The sequence below is a fragment of the Lutra lutra genome, chromosome 13 (assembly GCF_902655055.1).
Source record: "Lutra lutra chromosome 13, mLutLut1.2, whole genome shotgun sequence".
Taxonomy (NCBI): Eukaryota; Metazoa; Chordata; class Mammalia; order Carnivora; family Mustelidae; genus Lutra; species Lutra lutra.
This window is the reverse complement of record NC_062290.1, coordinates 29,705,690-29,721,763: the sequence shown is the minus strand read 5'-3', so window position 1 is coordinate 29,721,763 and position 16,074 is coordinate 29,705,690. Positions and strand designations below refer to the sequence as shown.

The 16,074-nt window shown below is 40.9% G+C and overlaps 1 protein-coding gene across 1 annotated transcript in view; it reads left to right on the top strand.

The window, feature by feature from the left end:
- FANCC (FA complementation group C) overlaps positions 1-15,027 on the top strand; it is a 297,238-nt gene extending 282,211 nt beyond the window's left edge. Inside the window, 1 exon segment of the mRNA XM_047700445.1 lies at positions 14,245-15,027. Within this exon segment, the coding sequence (XP_047556401.1) occupies positions 14,245-14,397 (153 nt within the window). The 3' untranslated portion in view covers positions 14,398-15,027.
- The last annotated feature ends 1,047 nt before the right edge of the window (positions 15,028-16,074 follow it).

Genomic DNA, 16,074 nt, shown 5'->3' with positions numbered 1-16,074 from the left:
CACCCACCCCAGCACAAACTCTATTGTATACTTTTATACAATGCATATTTCACTTAATTTTAAGTCTGTTTACGGTGGCTGAACTTCGTAGCTGAAAGCTAAAAAATGTCCCACGTGTCCATAGACCTCAGTACCAACTAACATTTTCTCTCTGGCCAGGTATAAGTGTAATAGTTGCTTTTCAGCCACTGCCTCAGCCAAGTGATCAAGGTCAACGAGAACAGTGATAAGTCATTTTGATTATAGCTAACTTTAGGATAATGTGATGAAAATGGCACTTCTGTGGTCTTCCTCCCCAAAACCTGTAGCCCCAGTCTAATATTGAGAAAAGTAATTGACAAGCCCCAGTTGAGGGGCATTCAACAAAATACCTACCCAGTACTCCTCAAAACTGTCCAGGCCATCAAAAAAAGGAAAGTGTGAGAAACTGTTGCAGCCAAGAGGAGCATAAGGAGACTTGAAAATTAAATATAATGTATCTTGGATGTGATCCTGGGACCAAAAAGGGACATCAGGGAAAAATTGAGGAGATCAGAATGAAATTTGGCCTTTAGTTAATAAAAGTATATCTATATCGGTTTATTAATTGTGACAAATGTACTATAAAATTAAGAGGTTAACAATGGGAAAACTGGATGTGGAAGATACAGGATCTCTCTGTATTATCTTTTCAGTAAACTATAAATCTAAAACTGGTCTAATATTAAAAGTTACTTCAAAAAGTCAGCCGCAGGCACTTTTGAATCATGAAAGTGTTGGAGGTATTTTTGTCACCTGAAACTAATGAAATACCATGAGACAAATGAAAATGGAAACAACTTTCCAAAAGTAATCACATACAGCAAAAACAGTTGAAAGAGAAGTTCACAGCAATACAGGCTCCCCTCAAGAAACAGGAAACCCCAAATACACAACCTAACTTTTACCTTTATATCTAAAGGAACTGCAAAGAGAAGAACAGAGCCTAAAGTTAGTACAAGTAAGGGAGTAATGAAGATCAGAGCATAAATAAATGAAAGAGGCACCAAACACACACACACACACACACACACACACACACTCTCTCTCTCTCTCTCTCAAACACATAAGAAAAGATAAATGAAACTAAAACGTGGTTCTTTAAAAAGATAAAACTGAAAAACCTCCAGCCAGACTAATTAAGAAAAAGAGGGCTGAAATCAATAAAATCAGAAATGAACAAAATTACAGTTGACCCCACAGAAATATAAAGGCTCATAAGAGATTACTACAAACAATTATAGAGCAACAAATTGGAAAACCTAGAAGAAACGGGTAAATTCTGAGAAACAAGCAACCATCCAAGACTGAATACAAAGTAGAAAATCTGAGTAGACTCATTACAAGTAATGAAATTGTATCAATAATTTTAAAGCTCCCAAAAGACAAAATTCCAGGACCAGACAGCTTCACAGGTGAATTCTACTAAACATTTAAAGAACTAATGGGGCATCTGGGTGGCTTAGTTGGTTAAGCGATCAGCTCTTGATTTCAGCTCAGGTCATGATGTCAAGGTTGTTAGATCAAGCCCTGCACTGGGCTCCATGCTTGGTGTGGAGCCTGCTTAATATTCTCTCTGTCCCTATCCCTCTGCCCCTTCCCCATTCACTCTCTACAAATAAATAAATAAGAGTTAATGACCGTCCTTCTCAAATTATTCCAAAAAACTGAAGAGGAAGAAATGCTTTCAAACATATTTGTGAGGCCACCAAAACCAAATAAGGACACCACACACACAAAAAGAAAACTACAGACCAAAATCCCTGATGACTATAGGTGCAGAAGTCCTCAACAGAATCGTCACAAACCAAATTCAACAAAACAGAGCGTAAGGATCATACGATCATCTCAATAGCTGCGGAAAAGGTATCTGACAAAATTAATATCCATTCATGATAAAAACTCTCAGAGAGTGGGTATAGAAGGAATGTACCTCAACATAATAGGGGCCATATAGGACAAATCCACAGCTAACATTATACTGAATGGTGAAAAAAGGATGCAAGCTTTTTTCATAAGATCAGGGAAGGAAAAAGACAAGGATGCTACTCTCATCACTTTTATCCAACATATCACTGGAGGTCCTAGCCATAGCAATCAGGCAAGAAAAAAAAAAGGCATCTATATTAGTAAGGAAGAAATAAAACTGTCACCGTTTGCAGATGACATGGTACTATATTTAGAAAACCCTAAAGACTCCACCCAAAAACTATTAGAACTAATAAATGAACGTAGTAAAGTCAGAGGACACAAATTACCATACAGAAATGGGTTATGTTTCTATTGTGAAGCATCATGAAGCATCAAAAGGTGAAATTTAGAAAACAGCCCCATTTATAATTGCATTGAAAAGAATAAAATATATAGGAATAAATTTGCTTTTTAAAACGATTTTATTTATTTGAGAGAGAAAGTATGCATATGAGCAGGGGGGAGGGGTAGAAGGAAAGGGGGAAGCAGACTCCTGCTGAGCAGGGAGCCCAATGCAGGACTTGATCCCAGGACCCTGGGATCATGACCTGAGCCGAAGCAGATGCTTAATGGACTGAGCCACCCAGGCACCCTGTAGGAATAAATTTAACCAAAGAGATGAAAGACCTGTACTCTGAAAACTATAAAACATTGATGGAAGAAATTGAAGATGACACAAATAAATGGAAAGATATTCTATGGTGATTGTTTGGAAGAATTAACATTCTCAAAATTATTACCCAAAGCAATCTGCAGATTCATTGCAATCCCAACTAAAATACCAATGGCATCTTTCACAGAATTAGAACAAAGAAATCTAAATTTTTTATGTTTGTGTATTTGTGGTTTAAAAAGATCCCAAATAGCCAAAACAGTCTTGAGAAAGAACAAAGGTGGAGGTGACATGTGCCCTGATTTCAAACTATACTACAGAGCTATCATAATCAAAACAGTATGGTATTGCAAAAAACACACAGATGAATGGAATTGAGAGTCCAGAAATAAATCCATACATATATGGTTAGTTAATCTACAGGAATGGAGACAAGAATATACAATGGAGAAAAGACAATAAATGGTGCTGGGAAAATTGTACCACTATCTTACACCACATATAAAAGTAAATTCAAAATGGATTAAAGACTTGAATATAAGACCTGAAAACCATAAAACTCCTAGAAGAAAAAACATAGGCAGTAAGCTCTTCATCTTCAACATCAATATTTTTTTTTTTACTAGTCTCCTCAGGCAAGGGCAACAAAAGCTAAAATAAAATAAATGGGACTACCTCAAACTAAAAAGCTTTTGCACAGTGGGGGAAACCATCAACAAAATGAAAACATAGCCTACTGAATGGGAGGACATTTTTGAAAATCATACAGCTGATCAGGGGTTAATATCTAAATATAAAAAGAACTTATACAACATAAGGGGGAAAACCTGATTAAAAATGAGCAGAGGACTTAGACATTTTTTTCCAAAGAAATACAGATGGCCAAGAGATGTTTGAAAAGATGCTCATCATCACTAGCCATTAGGGAACCACAAATCAAAACCACAATGAGTTATCACCTCACACCTGTCAGATGGGCTATTATCAAAACGACACAAGGTGTTGACAGGACTGTGGAGAAAAGAGAACCTTATACGCTACAGCAGGAATGTAAATTGGTGCAGCCACTATACAAAACAATGTGGAAGTCCCTTAAAATGTTAAAAATACAACTACTATATAATCCAGCAAATCTACTTCTGGGTATTTATCTGAAGAAAATGAAAACACCAATTCAAAAAGATAATATGCAGCCCTGTGTTCAATGTAGCATTATTTTTCATAGCCAAGATATGGAAGCAACGTAAATGTCCATTAGTACATGAAAGGATAAAAAGGATGTGGTATGTATATGGAATATTACTCAGCCATAAAAAATTTTTTAAAAATGAAATCTTGCCATTTGCAACAACATAGATAGACCTTGAGGGTATTGTGCTAAGTAAAATAAAGAGAAGATTTTTTAAAAAATAATAAGTAAAGAAGAAATATAAGCACCATATGATTTCACTTATATGTGGAATCTAAAAAACAAAATGGGGCACCTGGCTGGCTCAGCTGGCAGAGCATGCAGCTGTTGATCTTAGGGTCATGAGTTTAAGCCCCGCATAGAGCTTACTTCAAGTAGATAGATAGATAAAATTAAAATGTCCCTGACTATTTAAAAAAATAAAATTAAAACTTAAAAACAAAACAAATGAAAAAGCAAAATAAAATGGAAACAGACTCATAGATAAGGTAAACAAATTGATAGTTACCAGAGTGGTGGTTGTTGGGGGTGGGAGAGGTGAAACAGGTAAAGGGGATTAAGAGGAACAAGCTTCCAGTTATAAAATAATTAAGTCGTGAATTCTGGTCCAAGATGGCTATTTAGGAAGATGCTGAACTCGCCTATTTCCATGGACACACCAAATCTATACCTATTTATGGAACAATTCCTTCTGAAGAACTGAGGGCTGACTGAACATCTTCTGCCTAACAGAAGATAGACCACATAGAGAATGGCAAGAAAGATGGAAACACGGTAACGAAGGGAAACCCTCTGCCCCCCCGCCCCCCCCCCCCACACACACTGGAACTATATTGGAGAGGGATAGTACTGAGGAACCATGAGTAGATTTGTATGCCCTGGGGCACAGAAAAAAAAAAAAAAGCCATAGTTTAAAAAGCCAACTAAAATATAAAGGAATCAGTCGTAGAGCCCTGCTAAACAGTAGAGGAGCTGCTGGAATTCTCTGGGTCAGAGGGACTGCTGAGCACCATGATTTATGTTCTCCTTTCACCTTCATAATGCAGACATGAGGCAGGTCTGGGCACCAAAGCCAGCAAGCCCCATGCGTCTAGCCCACATAGCCCCAGACACCTTGGGAAACAGAAAAATGTGATTTAAAAGAGCAACTAAAATATAAAGGATCCATCCCTAGAACCTTGCCAGTCATTGGGCAAGGGAGGACTCCCTCTGGATCAAAGGCCTTGGCAAGCACCATGGTTTACATTCCCCCCACCTTGATAGCATGGATGGGAGTGGGGTTCAGGTGCCCCAGTCAGCCTATCACCTCAGTGAGCCTGGGCCTCTAGCCTATACTAGCCCAAGCCTTGGTCAGCATTCACTCTAGCTCCAGCCATCTCATCAAAGGGACAAAACTGCAGGCCAGCACCACTTCGGCTCCATGTGACTTGCTGAGATAACCTCAGTGCAGAGCACCCTGGGCCCTCCCAGCCCTTCCCCACCTTGGCCTCTGCTGTTCCGTCATAGGCCCCTTGCACAGAGCATCCTGGGACCCCCAGCCTACACCAGACACAGACACAGACATCCAGTCAAAGTCACCAGGCACAGACATTCTACATGGAAAATGACCATTCTTTCAAGTTTAGGAGAAGTAACTGTACCACTGAATATTTAGAAACAAACACAGAAAGTCAGGAAAAATGAAGACATAGAGGAATATGCTCCAAACAGAAGAACAAAACCTCAGGGAAAAAAAACTGAATGAAATGGAGATAACCAGTCTACCTGCTAAAGAGTTCAAAGTAATCATAAAGATACTCCTCAGAATGAAGAGTGGCTGAACTTACTGAGAACTTTAACAAAGAGATAGAAAATATAAAAAAGAATCGATCAAGAATATAATAACTGAAATGAAAAGTACACTATAGGGAATCAACAGTAGATTAGAGGATGCAGAAGAATGGATCAATGATCTGAAAGGGTAATGGAAAAACATCCAAGCTGAGCAGAGAAAAGAGTTTTTAAAAATGAGGTTAAGGGGAGGGGTGTCTTGGACAACATTAAGTGAACAAACATTTGCATTGTAGGAGTCCCAGAGGAGAAAAGAGAAAGGGTCGGAAAACTTACCTGAAGAAATAATAGCTGAAAATTACACTAGCCTGGGGAAAGAAATAGACATCCAGGTTCAAGAAGCACAGAGAGTTTCAAACAAGACGTGTAATAAGTAACATGTCAGAGAGTAAAGATAAAGAGAAAATTTTAAAAGCAGAAAGAGAGAATCAATTAATAACATATGAGGGACCCAAAGGAATGAGCAGGAAAAAAAATACAAGTAAGAATACTCTCTTGGGGGGCGCCTGGGTGGCTCAGTGGGTTAAGCCGCTGCCTTCGGCTCAGGTCATGATCTCAGGGTCCTGGGATCGAGTCCCACATCGGGCTCTCTGCTCAGTAGGGAGCCTGCTTCCCTCTCTCTCTCTCCCTGCCTCTCCATCTACTTGTGATCTCTGTCTGTCAAATAAATAAATAAATAAATAAATAAATGAAGGAAGGAAGAAAGAATACTCTCTTGGCAAGATTATCATCCAAAATTGAAAGGTTGTTTTCCAGATAAACAAAATTCAAAGGAGTTCATCTTCATGAAATCAGTTTTACAAAAAATGTTAAATGGAATTCTCTTAGTGGAAAAGGCCATAATTGGAAGTAAAAAAATTATAAAAATGAAAAAAATTTCATGAGTAAAAGGAAACACATATAGATAGTAAAACAATCACCAAGCTAGTATGAAGGTTAAGAGACAAAAGTAGCAAAAAGTAGTAGTATATATAACACTGGGTGGGAAGGTAAAAATGAAGTTCTTTTAGAATGTGTCCAAACTTAAGTGACTATCAACTTAATGTAGACTGCTATATAATTAGGATGTTACATATGAACCTCATGGTGGTCACTAACCAAAAACTTTTAATAGATACCAAAAAATAAAGAGGAAAAAAAGCCAAGCATAACACTAAAGAAAGCCATCAAACATAAGGAAAAAGAACAGGAGACAAAGGAGAAGAACTTCAGGCACCTGGGTGGCTCAGTCGGTTGGGCGTCTGCCTTTGGCTCAGGTCATGATCTCAGGGTTCCCGGGATTGAGTCCTGCACTGGGCTCCCTGCTTGGCAGGGAGTCTGCCTCTTCCTCTCTCCGCTCATCCTCTTTCTCAAATAAACAAATAAAATCTTTGAAAAAAGAGAGAAGAACTACAAAAACAACCAGAAAACAATGATCAAAATGGCAATAAACACATACATATGTATATATACATATGTGTGTGTATGTACTGTCCATATATATATATATATATATATATATATATATATATATATACTGCCTACAAGACACTCTGCTTCAGACCTAAAGAGACATACAGACTGAAAGTGAAGGGATGGAAAAAGATAATCCATGTAAATGGAGACCAAAAAAAGAGAGAAAGGCAGAGTAGCAATACTTATATCAGAGAAGATAGACTTTAAAACAAAGTCTGTAACAAAAGACAAGGGCATTATATAATGAAAAGGCATTGATCTACCAAGAGGATATAACAATTGTAAATATCTGTGCACCCAACATTCAAGCACTTAAATACATAAAGCAAAAAGAACAGACGTTCAAGGGGGAAATGGCCAGTAATACAATAACAGTATGAGATTTTCACACCTCACCTATAGCAATGACTAGATCATCCAGGCAGGAAATCAATAAGGAAACAGTGTCTTTGAACAGCCCCAGAACACCAGAATGCACATTCTTTTCAGGTGTACACAGAACATTCTCTGGGATAGACCACATGTTAGGCCATAAAACAGATCTCAATAAATTTAAGAAGATTGAAATCACACATGCATCTTATGGTATGAAACTAGAACTCAATCACAAGAAAAAAAAAAAAGAAAAAAACAAACACATGGAGGCTAAACAACATGGTACTAAAGAACCAGTGGGTCAATGAAGAAATCAAAGAGGCTATCAGAAAGACACATAGAGACAAAATGAAAACAGTGGTTCAAAATCTTTGGGATGCAGTGAAGGCAGTTCTAAGAGGGAAGTTTATAGCAATACAGGCCTACCATAAGAAACAAGAAAAATCTCAAACAATCTAACCTTACACCTAAAGGAAGTGGAGAAAATGAACAAAGCCCAAAGTTAGTGTAAGGAAGGAAATATTAAAGTTCAGAGCAGAAATAAATGAAACTGATACCAAAAAAAAAAAAAAAAAAAAAAGAAAAGAAAAAAGAAAACCAAAAGGATCAATGAAAATAAGAGCTAGTTCCTTGAAAAGTTAGATGAAATTGATAAACCTTTAAGCAGAAAAAAAGTGAGAAGACCCAAATAAAATCAGAAATGAAAGAGGAGAAATACAGAAATACAAAGGATGATGAGACTATTATGAAAAATTACATGAGATCAAATTGGACAACCTTAGAATAAATGGATAAATTCCTAGAAACATACCGTCTTCCTGAAATGAATCAGAAAGAAATAGAAAATCTGAACAATTACTAGTAATGAAATTGAATCAGTTATCAAAAACTCCCAAAAAACAAAAGTCTACAACCAGACAGATTCAGTGGTGAATTCTTCCAAACATTTAAAGAAAAGTTAGTACCTATTACCCTCATAGCAAAACCAAAAGCACTGCAAAAAATAAAACAAAACAAAAAAAATAACAGGCTGCTATTCCTAATGAACATAGATGCAAAATGCTTAGCAAAATATTAGCAAACTAAATTCAGCAATACATTAAAAGTATGATTCACTATGACCAAATGGGATTTATTCTGGGGTTGATAGTTCAGTATTTGCAAATCAATCTTTATGACACACCACATTGACAAAGGATAATAATTATATGATCATATTAATATTTGCAGAAAAAGCATCTGACAAAATTAAACACCCCTTTATGATAAAAACTCTCAACAGAGTTAAGTTTAAATGGAAGGTATCCCAGTAAAGACTGTATATGACAAACCCACAGCTAACATCATACTCAATAGAGAAAAACTGAGAGATTTCCTCTAAGATTGGGAGCAAGACAAGGACATCTACTCTTCCACTTTTATTCAACACAGTACTGGAAGCCCTGTCCACAGACAAGAAAAAAAAAAAAGATAAAAGGCATCCACACTGGTAAGAAGAAGTAAACTCTCAGTATTTGCACATAACATGATGCTACACATAGAAAACCATAGACTCCACCAGAAAACCTATTAGAATAAGTGAATTCAGTAAAGTTGCTGGATACAAAATTAATATTGCTTTCTGTACACTAACAAGAAAGTAGCAGAAAGAAATTAGACAATTCCATTTACAGTAGCTGCAAAAAATCAAATACCTAGGAATAAACTAACCACGGAGGGGACAGACTATACTCTGAAAACTATAAAACACTGATGAAAGAAATTGAATATGACACAAAAGGAAAGATCCACCATGTTCGTTGGGAGAATTAATATCCATGTTATCCAAAGCAATCTGTAGATTCAGTGCTATCCCTATCAAAATACCAACAGTATTTTTCATAGAACTACAACAAATAAACTGAAAGTTTATATGGAACCGCAAAAGACCCTGAGTAGCCAGAGCAATCCTAAGAAAGAATAAAGCTGGAGGTATTAGAGTCCCAGATTTCAAGATATACTACAAAGCTATAATAATGAAAGCATTATGGTACTGGCACAAAAACAGACACACAGATGAGTGGAACAGAATAGAGGGCCCAGAAATAAACCCATGCTTTTATGGCTAATTTATGACAAGGAAGGCAAGAACCTACAATGGGGAAAAGACAGCCTCTTTAACAAATGGTGCTGGGAAACTGAACAGCTACATGCCAAAGAATGAAACTGCACCACTGTGTCACACCATAATAAAATAAACTCAAAATGGATCAAAGACCTAAATGTGAGACCTGAAACCATAAAACTCCTACAAGAAAACATAGGAAGTAATCCTTTTGACATTGACCTTAGCAACATTTTCCTAGATATGTCTCCTCAGACAAGGGAAACAAAAGCAAAAATAAACTATTGGAATCACACCAAAATAAAAAGCTTTCATAGCAAAGAAAAACCATCAACAAAATGAAAAGACAATCTACTGAATAGAGGATATTTGCAAATAGCATCTGATAAAAGGTTAAGATCCAAAATATATTAAGAACTTACACAACTCTACACCAAGGGGCAGCTGGGTGGCTCAGCTGTTAAGGGTCTGCCTTTGGCTTGGGTCATGATCCCAGGGTCCTGGGATCGAGCCCTGCATCTGGCTCCCTGCTCAGCAGGAAGCTTGCTTCTCCCTCTCCCAGGAACCCTGCTTGTGTTTCCTCTCTCTCAGTATGTCTCTCTTTCTGTCAAATAAATAAATAAATCCCTTTTTTTAAAAAACACACAATTCTACACCAAAAGTACAAATATAATCCATTTAAAATAGGTGGAAGACCTGAATAGACATTTTTCCAAAGAAGATATACAGATGGCCAACAGACATGAAGAAAAGATGTTCAATATCACTGATCATCAGGGAAATGCAAATCCATATCACAGTGAGGTATCACCTCACACCTGTCTGAATGGCTAGAATCAAAAACAAGAAAAACAAGTGTTGGCAAGGATGTGGAAAAAGGAACTCTCCTGCACTGTTGGAGGAAATGTAAATTGGTGCAAGTACTGTGGAAAATAGTATGAAGGTTCCTCAAAAATTTTTAAATAGAATTACTATACAATCCAGTAATTCCACTACTGGGTATTTACCTAAAGAAAACGGAAACACTAATTTGAAAAGATATATGCTTCCCTGTTGATTGCAGCTTCATTTACGATAGCCAAGATATGGAAGAAACCTAAGTGTCCATCAGTAGACGAATGGATAAAGGAGAGGTGGTGTATGTACGTAATGGAATATTACACAGCTGTAGAAAAGAATGAGCGCTTGCCATTTGCAGACAACATGGATGGACTAAGAGGGTATATGCTAAGTGAAAGAAGTCATGCAGAGGAAAACAAGTATACGACTTCGCTTACATATGGAGTCTAAAAAACAAAACAAGTGAACAAAAATAAGTCCGTGAGGACATAATGTACAACATGTGGAATATAGCCAGTATTACTGTAATAACTTTGATGACCTGATAACTAGACATCACAGGGATCATTTCGTAACATATAAAAATATCAAGTCACTATGATATAAGCCTGAAACTAATAAGATATTGCAATTATTTCTCAACATGGTAAGTCAACAGCAGGCACTTGTGAATCATGAGAACACTGGTGGTACTTTTGTGACCTGATCTCTGACCTCCTGTGGATGGGGCTTCTGCCCTGAGGGTGCTTTCTCAAGCCTGGCAGCTGGTACTCAAGCTCTTTCTCCCGGAGCCTGTGCTCTCCTTCTCCCCAGGGAGCTCCTGTTCTGCTTCTATCCTGTTACCTTGGGAATGGAGAAGCAGGCCCATGTTGGAGTTTGCCCTGCTTCACAAACCATGGAGATGACGGCAGGCCTGACCCTGCCCATAGGGTGTAAAAAGAAAAGTGGCCCAGAGAATACTCGTGTTTATCCCGATCACATATCCACCCATTCTGGGGCAACAGTCCACATTCAGATTGGATCATCCGTAAGTCACCCCATAGAGAAGATGCTGTGAATGAGGAGATAGAGTATTATCACAAATTTATGCTTGCTGCCTCTCCTCGGCAGCCCATTCCCACTAAACAGTCCAGTCCTAGACATACATTAGTGCTGCTGACCTACACCGGGGGCTAAGTGAAGTTGGAAAATTCCAGTGAATCTTCATAAAATATCCTAAGTCTGCTCGGCTGCAAAAAAATTCACTGAAGGGAAAACACAGTAGTTCTCTTTACACACTGGCTTTTTAGTAGGTGCTAGCGGTCTAGGCACCTTGGAGCCCATCCATCACGATCCAGAGAACCTCCTGGACACTGTCCTTGTGGGTGTTTTGAAACTATTTTTAGTAATATATCAGACTTCCTAACTGGAAGGCTTCCTGCAGTGGCTCATGACAGGGTGAAGGCATCCTGGCTGATGCAGCTACAGAAGGACAGATGGAAGGAGTCCTCTGCACAGTGCCAGCCTCTCTTGGGTTTCTCCTCATCCCCCATCGCATCACTTCCTCTCTCTGAAAGCGCCCTGGAAGGAGTCCTGGGCTAGGTGTGCTTGGCCTGGGAGCAGGTGGTGGCAAATGGTCGAGGTGTTGGCTGTGGTGAAATGGCCTTTCTCTTCCAGGAGCCCTCAGGACCCCATCCCTGACCCAGCTTTGATGTGAACTCAGGCCCGAGCAGAACAGCTCCTGAGCTCCTGGTCTTACCCTTCTTATCCCCGCATCAACTTTGGGGAGCTGTGCACACTCTAGGCTGCAACACAGCAGGGGCTGTGTGTCTGAGCCCTGTCTAAAGGCTGTGGCCTCCCACACCCCAGCCTCCTCCCTACACACTACTCCCCTGGGCTCCTGCACAGGCCCCAGTAATCAGCTTCTTCCCACCTTGGGCTTCTGAGAATTTCCACTGAACAACTTCTGCGGAAGCCCTGCCCCTTCGTGCCTGGTGTTCTGCTCTTCTGGCTACTAGGTTTCTTGCCCTGCTCACTTCCTCTGTGCCCCTTTGACTAGGATGAGGCAGAAGCAGCTCAGGTGGTGTTGGGATTCCTCCTGCCCTTGAGGGTCACTCTCTCCTGCCTCCTGTCCTGTCCTGAGTTCATGTTTCTCTCTCCTTCTGCTGCCATCTTTGTTGCTGGACCACAGAAGTTCCAGGTAAAAGCTCACATCTGAAATAGAGAGTTCAGATCTATAGTTGTTGAACTCAAATGAATTTCATCTCTAGACAGATGCACGTCAGCCCACAGTGCAGGTTGCCTGCCTGGGCTGCAGGGAGGCGGGCATGCAGGACTAGAGACCATACCTGGCTCGTGGAGATGACACAAGGTTGGGGACACAAGGTCAGGGCAGATGGCCTCCACAGTCAGTTGTTATGGCTACGCCCCTGCTGTACTAACAGCCCAGGGGAGCCCATGGGGTCACTGGCACTCTCCCCACACTTAGGGCCTAGGAAGTAGATTGGCTCTTTTAAGGTGTTCCAGGAAGGCTCATGCAGTTTCTCCGCAAAGACAGACTATATCTGACAGAGGTCATCCACAGCATCTGTGATTCTGAGTGAAAACCACGCGAGACTGTGGACTCTGAGAAACAAAGTGAGGGTTTGGGGGGTAGGGGTAGGGGTGAGCGTGGTGGTGGGTGTTAAGGAGGCACGGACTGCATGGAGCACTGGGTGTGGTATGTGAACAATGAATCTTGGAACACTGCATCAAAAACTAATGATGTATGGTGACTAAAATAACACAGTAAAAACAACAACAAAAAAACCCCCCACACAGTGGTTAATATGGACACCAAGAGCCACAGTGAAGCCCCCCTTGGCCAGTGGTCTGCCCCTGACACCCTGGCAGAGCCCCTGTCAGCCGGAGTTGAAGAGTCATGCTGTTGCGCTGTGTCCCCAGCATCCTCTGCTGCCAGAGCGGCTGCCTCAGCGCCTGGTCCACGGCAGACAGCGGCCCTGGGCTGAAGGGGTTCCGGGGTGGTGGGATTGTCCGAGTGCCCCAGGGCAGGCGGTCACCCTGTCAGAGGCCCCATGTGGACATGGGTGGGAAGCTGACCTTCGGCTGCTGTTTGACTGAAGGGTCTGTATAAAGTGTCCCACACAAAATGAGTTTATAGATCAGTTCCAGAATCAGGGCTTCTTCATGTGCTTGTGTCTAAAAAAAAAAAATCACGGGAAATTATTCACACAATTCAATCGTGAGATTCTCACCCTTCCCTTTTTGCTGAGCTGAAATTCTTGGGAAAATACTTAGGCACCAATAACTAAGAATGCCTTGAGGCTATATTTAGCAGAGCTAACAATTCCTCATTTCCTGCTTCCCTTGAGAATCGGGTGTTAAAACCTTAGATGGCTATTAAAAAACAAGTGGGCCCAGGTTGCTAGCCCAAGAATGCCATTTATAAAGCTGTTCGTGTGGAAACAGGTGGCATTTTCTTTCCAGCGGGTTCCAGCTCTCGTGTTAGTGTGAGCTGTGTGCAGGCAGTCAGGCCATAGCACGTCCACTTGCCTTCGCTCCCTGCGGCGGATGACGGCGGGGCTTGTGAGGGCATTCCGGGAAATGTGGAGCCTTTCTGTAGCCCTTGTGAGGCTCGGCCTTGCCCTCCGAAGAGGGTGGTCACTAGGAAATGATACTGCCCACTGGATGGCCAACCTCTGAGAATAGACTTGCTCCCTAATCACCTTGCAAACGAAACAAGAGCCCTTCGAAGCTAAAAGGAATGCAGCTGCTTTTCGGGGAAGGAGGGGTATGGTTGGTTCACTGGACTAAGAGATGAATCTGCCTGGTTAGTGTTTTAGTTTTCTTTCTCCTCTGTCCTCATTGCAGATGGCTCCAACTGATGAGTTAGCCCACGAGATGACTGGCTTTCTCGACCAGACCTTGTACAGATGGGATCATCTCCGCATGGAAGCCACAAGGCCGAGAAAGCTGGCCAGAGAACTCCTCGCAGAGCTGCGCCCAGCTGGCACTGCCGTGTAGGCACCGGGCTCCCTGTGGCCTCGTGAGGTAATGAGACCGTCTCTTCATGGAATGAGTAGTGAGAATGAGCCCTAGAGCTTGGCATGATTTACTGGTACATATTTTATGAAGTGAAAAGACAGGTCCTTTAGCCCAAACTCAGTCGAGTTTATTGTTCGTGACTGGATTGTGGCCTCTAGCATTCCCTACCTGTTCAGCCCAGCTGTCAGAGAATCACCAAAGGCTTGCATCGGAGAACAGATTTTTACTTCTGTTTTCCCTCATATCAAACCAAGATAGGCAACTGTGACTTGATTAGTTCAAAGTCTTTGGACCAAGAAATTCATGAACCACTGATCAATTCAGAAAGTAACTTTGTTCTTTTGCACAGGTCTCTTTTTTAGAAATCGTGTTACTGTTATTGGTGTTTCTTTTGACCTGCAGGGATTTGAGATGAAGCCACACTGTCTTGTTTCCCTGAGAAATTCTTCATCGAGGAGCCTCTCGGGGACCTTAGAAGGGAAACAGAGTCCACTTGAGACTGATAGCAAAGTGGTAGTGAACGGGACCACTGCTCATTGGTGGGCACGCGAGCCAGCCCTGCTGTGGAGGACGGTACTTGCCAACGGGGTAAAGCCGGTTCCAGTGCTACCTCTCTTTGCTTTCTGTTTGCTAAATGCTGCCACCAAAGGAGCTTGTATGACCTCAAGGATGGCTGACGGGAGAGTATAGGACATGTTCTGGAAACGTTAGAAGCAATTATGTATCAGTTGTCTAGTTAACCAAAGTGGGAATTCAAAAAAAAAATTTTTTTTTTTTAAGATTTTATTTATTTGAGAAAGAGACCATGAGTGGGGGGGCAGGAGCAGAGAGAGAGAGGGAGAAGCAGACTCCCTGCTGAGCAGGGAGCCCGATGAGGTGCCTGATCCCAGGAACCTATGATCATGACCTAAATCAGATGCTTAACCAACTGAGCCACCCAGGTGCCCTGGGAATTAGAAGTTTCTAATAAAGAATTGGTAACCCCAATATTTCTTCACATTAATTGAAAAATGTTTCCCCTTTCAGGTTTATTCTTGATATGCATTGATTATGTGCTTTTCTGTGTGCATTCTGGTGGTTGAGTCAGTCAGAACTTTCTGTCCACCTTCATATATGTGTTAGTAATCTCTGAATCACCCTTAGTCTGGGCTCCTGTTTGAGGTAGGAGTAACATTTTTTGGATTAGAGGTTGTGGTTTTAGGGGCATTACTGTTTTGGTATATGGATCCACCTAAAGATCTAGAAAATTCAAGAATTTTTTACCTGAGCCTGCCTTTTGAGAAATGTTGCAATTAAAGCAGTGTTGTAAAATAGATGCAACTACCACCATTATTACTTTCATATCAAAATGTGCAGTAGTTGAAAAATGAGTTGTAGACTTCATTTGGAGTCGAGAACATCTGTGTTATTTGCCATGGAAGCTGTGAGCAGCCTCTGTGGGCATGAAGAAGGGGACCGTCATGTGGGAGCCTGGATATTCCCTACCGTGAGTGCCTGTCAGGAATCCAGCTCCTGTGGTGGAAATTCACTCGTGCTGTATTTCACAGCAAACAGTATCAGCAAGACTTACCCACCTCAGACTGTTGAAGCTGCGTTTCTGGAAGGTTCCTTCCTGTCCTGACCTTATCTCAGCCTGTTTCTAGTATCTCCAGTTCC